This window comes from Octopus sinensis, linkage group LG26 (assembly GCF_006345805.1).
Source record: "Octopus sinensis linkage group LG26, ASM634580v1, whole genome shotgun sequence".
Taxonomy (NCBI): domain Eukaryota; kingdom Metazoa; phylum Mollusca; class Cephalopoda; order Octopoda; family Octopodidae; genus Octopus; species Octopus sinensis.
Window position 1 is genome coordinate 19501935 of NC_043022.1, and position 9321 is coordinate 19511255.

At 44.6% G+C, this 9321-nt stretch overlaps 1 protein-coding gene across 1 annotated transcript in view; it reads left to right on the plus strand.

Annotated features, from left to right (window-relative positions):
* The first annotated feature begins 6563 nt into the window (after window positions 1-6563).
* Window positions 6564-9321, plus strand: part of LOC115224697 — a 13191-nt gene continuing 10433 nt past the window's right edge. Inside the window, exon 1 of the mRNA XM_036513836.1 lies at window positions 6564-6573. Coding sequence (XP_036369729.1) covers window positions 6564-6573 — 10 coding nt within the window. The remainder of the gene's footprint in view (window positions 6574-9321) is intronic.

A 9321-nucleotide genomic window follows, 5' to 3' on the forward strand; every position in this document is an offset into this window, starting at 1 on the left:
GTCAATCGATACTGGAAGAAGTATATGTATTTGTGAAGGGAACCTACTTCTCATCGACAACTATGATTGTCACACGCCGATGACGGGTCAATACCCTGAAACTTGAGTCCTTGTGTATCATAAGTTGAAGACGGGAAGGATGGCTTCCCTTTGCAAATACTGATAGGGCACAGAAAGTGTGTCTATAGCCAGCTGGAGGAGGTGTCCTCCTGGGGCTACAAACTACAGTAGCATCCACCCTTAGGGGTTAGCCATATTAAAATGGCAAATATACGTCACGATGTGTTGCTGCTACTGTTTATAACTCGCTCTGAGATTTATCATTATATATATATATATATATATATATATATATATTTGGTTGTTGTTAAAACAGCAAAAGATTGTCTTTGACGCAAAGTTGTTTGAACTAATATTATTTGAGATATATAGAAATATGTTTCGACAGTTGTAGATTCTACTTAATTAATTTGCTCGTTATAATTTTGTTGCATTTGAATTGTAATTTGCTATGTAGTTGAAACATTAACGCTCACGCTCACAATACATAGGCATTTGAATTTTTTTTTTTCAATCTAGCCGCCCTTTCACATGAAATTTCGTCTATCTTTAAACCTTTAGCTCCGATGAGGCTTATATATGAATTGAATTGTTTGTATATAAAAAAAATGTATATTGGTCGAAACAAATTATTTTTTGTTTTTTATGATTTTAATGTCATGTTATTTTATATTCATAGTATATTATTTTATATTATAATGTAAATACATGGTTAGATTACCAGTTGTACCTCTCTAGTTAATTTATTGATTGTAAAATACTTAATACACATATCTATGTGGAATTCAACTGACGTACAAGTGAATTGAATGTTGTGTGGGTGTCGGTGTGAGTGGGTTCGCCTTGTGTGTGTATTCATGAAAATAGAACCATTAGTATGAGGTAACTCCATAATAGGATGTCATTCGTATAAACATAGATATATAGATTTGAGAATCAAAGAAAATCTATTTATTCATGCTCCATAAATTATAAACATGATATGACCGATAGCTTATACAATTGCAGTTTTGGGGTGTGTTTTTTTTGCTAACGTCATTGTTAATTATTAATTTGCTTGACCACAATATCCTATTCTGGTGAATAATTTTAACAATAATGCAATTCTCAGAATTCGAAGTGTAAGGTATACGACGGGTTAAAGTGACCTCTTTTGTGTTTTATTTGTTAGAAAATCTTGAGTCATCGGCTTATTCGTACCATACATATATGTACTTTCATACAGGGGTTGCTGTGTTGTACGTATCTTCCTTACTAACCACATGGTTTCAGGTTCAGCCCCACTGCGTTACACCTTGGGAAAGTGTCTTCTAAAAAATGCCTGTGAGCTTACATCGCTGCAACTTAGCAGTTCGGCGAAACAGACCGATAGGATAAGTACTAGGCTTACAAGAATAAGTTCTAGGGTCGATTTATCCGACGAAAGGCGGTGCTCCAGTAAGGCCACAGTCAAGTGACTGAAACAGGAAAGAGAATAAAAGAATATGTATATGAAATAAAACTTTTCTGGAAAAGTGAATCTCGTAGAAAGTTTTTCAATCCAATATTTAAATAGCATTATTTATAGCTCTACGTTATTCGAGATCCACTTCTTCAAAAACATAATTCTTCCGCACCCACATAGATTGTATATCTGATTTGGACCACCAAGAGCTGCAGTTAAATTCTGATCTTTATTTATCTAACAGATAGATAGATAGATAGATAGATAGATAGATAGATAGATAGATAGATAGATAGATAGATAGATAGATATCTTTATTAGCCACGCAAGGCCGAACACAGATGGGACAATACAATGTAGAACTTTTCTTTTCTAAAGAAGGAAAGAAAAGAAGAAAGAAAGAAAGGAAGGAAGAATAAACGAATGAATGAATGGAAGAAAAGGAGAAAGAAAGAAAGGAAGGAAGGAATGAAGAAGGACAGAAAAGACGGAAACAAAAATGAAAGAAAGAAAAGAAGAAAGAAAGAAAGAAAGAAAAGAAGAAAGAAAGAAAAGAAGAAAGAAAGAAAGGAAGGAAGAATAAACGAATGAATGAATGGAAGAAAAGGAGAAAGAAAGAAAGGAAGGAAGGAATGAAGAAGGACAGAAAGACGGAAACAAAAATGAAAGAAAGAAAGAAAGAAAGAAAGCAAAAAGAAAGAAAAAAGAAAGAAAATCAATCAAAAGGGATCGAAAGCGTTTTGAACGTGTAAAAAGCAAAATAAGGCGGGATAAAAATGTAAGACAGATTAGGTTTATCCGTGGAAAGAAAAGCCTTCGGTAACCTCAAACAGGGAAAGTAACACATGAGAACATAGCTCTCTCTTTCTCTCTTTCTCTCTCTCTCTCTCTCTCTCTCTCTCTGTGCTTTTAGGATTTATAGGATCATGATTAAAGTGGTTTCGTCATTCCCGCGTACCATCTTTGCTACATTCACCCACCTTTTTTGAGACAAAAGTTCCCTCTCTATTCTCATCTTCCTTTTCAAGTGGTACTTGAAAAAGTTGATGAGCGATAGGCCAGAGAGGAAAGTGTTTGACTCTAAACCTTTTGCACGTGAGCCTGGCGAGGCTTTAAAAGGGCGCATTTATTATTTATTTTCTGGGAGTTCTAGAACGATCGACAGTTAGTTCTCTCTTCTTTCTCCAACCCCTGGTACTTATTCGCCTTCTTTCATAGTTTTTCATGTCTTTTAGTTCGGAGGAAAAAAAAAACATAGTCTTTTTTAATATTTTTTCAGGCACGTTTAACGTTTCCTCTACAAACTACAAACAAGCTCCCCCGCTACCTTCCTTTTTTTTTCTTTCTCATACAAAAACTAATGTTTAATACACTTGCTTTCTCTGTCTCTCCCTGTCCGATGTATGTATGTATGTATGTATGTATATATCTACCCACCTATTTATCTATCTTTACAAACACACGAACACACACGCATGTAAACACACAAATACACACAAATACACAAAGATGCGCGCGCGCACACGCACACACATGTTGCAGGAGAATGCTATCGTTTATTTTTCCTTTGCAATGCTTAACTGTATTTATGTATAAATGTGCTACTGTGCGTTCCTATGTTGTCTGCTTAGCCACATACGAGAAAATATCCGAAATCCCTTTACAGGACCTTAAAGACTTGTGACAAGTATGGAAGACGATATCCTCAAATCACGAACTCGTTAAAGCCCGTAGGACCGACCGGCCGTCCAAATCAGGCAATTTAACTGAGTGCTTGCTACAAATTGAACATTTTCGCACGATGACAAGATTAGTATACAGGTAGAGTGAAAATGGAGAGTGGGAGGAATGGTTAGCACACTGGGAAAAATGCTTCGCAGCATTTCGTCTGTTTTTACATTCTATGTTCAAATCCATTCGAGGTCGACTACTTTTTGGGGTTGATGAAATAAGAAGCAGTTGAGCACTGGGTTTAAAGTAATCGAAAAGAGTAGAGTAAAGGGCGATACAATACAATAAAAACGATGTTACATAAAATTGTGTAAACAATAAAATATCAAATACAGAGAAACAAAATATTTAAATTTTTTATAATTCCTCAAACGCAAGTAGAACTCGGAGAGCTACATGTGGAAATACCATAAAACTGTAATCATTCTAACCAATGGGGCAACCCCACCTCCCTATCTACCTTTTTCAGTTACAGGCATCCTCAAAGCAAGCTTGTTTAATGGACCATCAGTACAAACTCCTTAGCCAACACCAATTCCAACTTTTTGAGAGCAGCCTTTAGCAGAGTTTGGGCCGAAGATTGGCCCACCTCATTTACGTCCTTTCTCGGCAGTTCAACCGCTCTTCATCTCACCAAACTGAGGTGTTTTCGTTTTTGCTGTCAGTTGGTCTGGACATCTATCAAGAGGTCGGCGACAAAATTTGGTGTATAAAATTAAAGCCCGTAGGACCAAACGTCCAAATCAGGCAATTTAACCCCCCATCTGCGTACTTCCAGCCATTGCTTCCCATATTTTATCAGCTATTATTACCTTCCCCCTCCATGAAGTGCGGCAGGTTGCCGAAGGGAACAGTGTAATCTATTCTGTAATCCGGTCCGTTATGTGTCCCCAAAATCGAGCTGAAAAACCGTACACATCTACTTGAGATCGTATAACATGTATTTGACATGAAGTACCAAAAATCGAATTGTGTCTTTGTGGCCACGTTGCGTCTCCGTTACTCGACCCCATTGAACAGCTTCCTTTCATTTGTGCCCCAGAGCACATCCCTTAGCCGTGACGATGCAGCCTCCGTGCTTCACGTTAAAGAATTGGTCAAGGGCATCTCATTAGAAGCACACCATTTCTCAGTTTCTTATCAGATTCACTCTGCTCTATTTTTTCTATATATTGTTACACGTCACCAATTGTTGTAGTATCGTCGCTATTGATATATGATAGTTGTTTACACGATAACCGCGTAGTAACAATAAAATATATAACGAAGCTGGGTAACAACAACGTAACGATCCAAGAAACTCTCCATGAACTATACACGAAACAACAACCGATACCTTACGACTTGATTAACCAAACGATACCTTTTAATGGAAGCACTCCGTCGGTTACGACGATGAGGGTTCCGGTTGATCCGATCAACGGAACAAGAGTGACAAGGCCGGCCCTTTGAAATACAGGTACAACAGAAACAGGAGGAAAAGAGTGAGAGAAAGTTGTGGTGAAAGAGTACAGCAGGGATCGCCTCGTGGAGCTTTTAGGTGTTTTCGCTCAATAAACACTCACAACGCCCGGTCTGGGAATCGAAACCGCGATCCTATAACCGCGAGTCCGCTGCCCTAACCACTGGGCCATTGCGCCTCCATAAACGATAGCTTACGACTTGATTAACGCCCACTCTCTGTCTCTCACTCAGACCGCTGCTATTTATAGTCATTCAGTCAAGTCTATTCTCGCAGGGAGTGTCGTGACTCTCGCCACAACATCTCTCGTTATGAGATTTCGACTTTCATAGGAAACGAAATTTATTTTACTATTTTTTCTTTCTTTCTTTCTTTCTTTCTTTCTTTCTATCTCTCTCTCTCTTTCTTTCCTTCTTTCTTTCTTCCTTCCTTTCTTTTTTTTTACAATAATAATAATAATAATAATGATAATAATAATAATAATAATAATAATAATAATAATAATAATAATAATAATAATAATGAAATTATTGTATACAGTGTTCAGGTGCCCCACAACTTGTCAGAAAGTGCATATAAAGCATATGCAGTAATGTAAAAATGTCTGGAAAGCGAACAATGTATGAGTCAGATACATGCTTGTGTGTGTATGGAGGGGAGAAAATCAGGTGTAGTGTTGGCGAATCTCAGAAAGCATGGAAGTTTTGAAGGATGCAGTGCTCTCCCTTCTTTGAAATTTTGCTTCCCTAAGTTCAGTGCCTTTTCGCTTGGGAATTATTTATGAATGTTGAGTCTGTTTACGCTTTCTGTTTCTGCTCCTTTTAGGCCCAATTTATTTTGATGCTGGCACATTGGACATATGATAAAACACTTCCACTGGAATTTCCTTCACTTCTTCTGCATGTCTGATTTTTAATTGATTTAGGTGTCGTTTACCTTTTATTAAATACACCATGTTTCCATTCTTTTAGTCTTGCCATCCTGCCAACTTTCTTTACCATTCTTGTATACTTTGAAAGGGGCTTACACTATGAAATTCCTGTAATATCTGTTTCTGTAGTGCGGGTGGTACTACCACTTTTCGTGCGTAAATTAATACATTGTCGAAGAATGAAAAATGGTTCGCATTCGTGTTTCCCTTTTGTTTAGTTTTCAAGGTTTCTTTCATTTTTAAGACGTATTTGCCCTCTGCTGTTTTACTTTTCATATCTTGTACAGTCACTGGCAACTCCTGAATGACATTACGCATAACGTTTTTAACTTCCTATTCTGATTTAATGCGGCTATCACCATATCTTCTAGCGGTTCCGCATTCTCCGGAATTCGCCCAGATAAACAATCCGCATGGCTAATTTTCTTAGAAGGAATGTATTCCATCTTAAAGTTGTAATTTAACAATATTGTACCCCTACATATTAATCTGTTAGCTGTATGAGTAGCAATTCCTGTCTTCGATCCGAAAATTGATAGTAAGGATCGGTGGTCTGTCTAGAGCCGAAAACGTCTACCGTGGAGAAGTCTACGAAATTTCTTCACGGCAAAAATGATCGCTAGAGTTTTATTCTCTTTCTGACTGTAGATTTTTTTCTGCTGCAATCAGAGCACGTGAGGCAAGAACTACCACCTTCATATTACCGACTTTATACTTGCGTAAAAAAACTGCTCCTACACCGTATTCAGAAGCGGCAGAAGCTACAACAAACGCCGCTGCAGGATCGAAATGAGCCAGCAACAAAATATCCTGAAACGCCTTTTGACACTTATTTGACCAATTCCATTTGACGTCTTTCTTTAGAAAATTATAAAGTGGAGCTCACAATTCATACATGTTTGGTATGTAATTTGGTAGGCCAAGAAAAGCTTGTAATGTCCCGATGTTAGTTGGAGGAAGCTTATTTTTTAATTGCGTCTGCCTTCGACGGGTCAGGTCGTCCTCCATTTTTATCTATAATTTGTCCTGAATTGCAAATTGACAGTCCACCAACATCGCATCCAGAACCTGCTGAAATATTGCAGGTGCAACTTTCAGACCAAATGGCAACCACCGAATAAAATCACCACAGCCACCACCGCCACCGCCAACAACGCCACCGCCACCACCATATCCCTCACCACCACCATAGCCACCGCCATCACCTCCGCCACCACCATTATAGCCACCGACCACACCTCCACAACCACCATAGCCACATTCACCACCGCCACCACCTCCACCACCACCATAACCACCGTCACCACCACCGCCACCGCCGACAACGCCACCGCCCCAACCACATCCACCACATCCACCACCACCACCATAGCCACCGCCATCACCTCCGCCACCACCATTATAGCCACCGACCACACCTCCACAACCACCATAGCCACATTCACCACCGCCACCACCACCACCGCCACCCTCACCACAGCCATTACCGCCACCGCCGACAAAGCCACCGCCCCAACCACATCCACCACATCCACCACATCCACCACCACCACAATAGCCACCGTCACCACCGCCACCATCACCACAGCCACCACCGCCACCGCCAACAACGCCACCGCCACCACCACATCCACCACCACCACCATAGCCACCGCCCCCACCTCCACCACCACCATAGCCACCGTCACCACCGCCACCATCACCACAGCCACCACCGCCACCGCCAACAACGCCACTACCACATCCACCACCACAACAATAACCACCGCCCCAACCTCCACCACCATCTTGGCCACCGTCACCACCGCCACTATCACCACAGCCACCACCGCCACCGCCAACAACGCCACCGCCATCGACACCTCCACCACCACAACCATAGCCAACGCCCCCACCACCACAACCACCACAGCCACCACCGCCACCGCCAGCACCACGTCAACTTCACTACCATAGCCACCGCCCCCAACTCCACCATCACCACAGCCTCCACCGCCACCGCCAAAAACCCCACCGCCACCACCACATCTCTCAACACCACCATAGCCACCGCCAACACCTCCACAAACCACAACTATAGCCACCGACCCTCCTCCCCCACCACCATAGCCACATTCACCACTGCCACCCTCACCACAGCCATTACCGCCACCGCCGACAACGCCACCGCCCCAACCATATCCACCACATCCACCACCACCACCACCACAGCCGTCTCCCCCACCTCCACAACCACCATAGCCACCGTCACCACCACCACCATCACAACAGCCACCACAGCCACCGCCAACAACGCCAACGCCCCCACCTCCACCAACACCATAGCCAACGTCACCAACGCCACCATCACCGCAGCCACCACCGCCACCGCCAACAACAATAACCACCGCCCAACCTCCACCACCATCTTGGCCACCGTCACCACCGCCACTATCACCACCGCCACCGTCAACAACGCCACCGCCATCGACACATCCACCACCACCATATTCACCGTCACCACCGCCACCATCACCGCAGCCACCACACCCACCGCCAACAACGCCACCCTCACCACCACATTCACCACCACCACCACCATAGCCACCGCCCCCTACTTCACCACCACCATAGCCATCGCCCCCACCTCCACCGCCACCATTGGCACCGTCATCCCCGACACCGTCACGACATCGCCACCTCCACCGCCAACAACGCCACCGCCACCACCACCTCCACCACCACCACCATAGCCACCGCCCCCACCTCCACCACCACCATAGCCACCGTCACCACCGCCACCATCACCACAGCCACCACCGCCACCGCCAACAACGCCACCGCCACCACCACATCCACCACCACCACCATAGCCACCGCCCCCACCTCCACCACCACCAGAGCCACCATCACCATTGGTGGTGGCGGTGGTGGCTGTGGTGATGGTGGCGGTGGTAACGGTGGCTATGTTGAAGGTGGCGGTGGTGGCGCCAACAACGCCACCGCCACTACCACATACACCACCAACACCATAGCCAGCGCACCCACCTCCACCACCACCATAGCCACCGCCACCATCACCACAGCCACCACCACCACCGCCAACAACGCCACCGCCACAACCACATCCACCACTATCACCATAGCCACCGCCCCCACCTCCACCACCACCATAGCCAACTTCACCAACGCCACCGTCACCACCGGTAACAACGCCACCACCTCCACCAATCACCACATCCACCACCTACACCATAGCCACCGCCCCCTCCTCAACAACCACCATAGCCAATGTCACCACCGCCACCATCACCACGGCCAGCACCGCCACCGCCAACAACGCCACCACCACCACCACATCCACCACCACGACCATAGACACCGCCCCCACTTCCAACACCACCACTTCCACCACCACCACCATAGCCACCGTCACCACCGCCACCATCACCACAGCCACCACCGCCACCGCCAACAACGCCACCGCCACTACCACTTACACCACCACAACCATAGCCAGCCCCACCATCACCAGAGCCACCACCGCCACCGCCAACAATGCCACGGCCACTACCACATCCACCACCAACACCATAGCCACCGCCCCCACCACCACCACCACCATAGCCACCGCCATCACCTCCGCCACCACCATTATAGCCACCGACCACACCTCCACAACAACCATAGCCACATTAACACAACAACAACCGC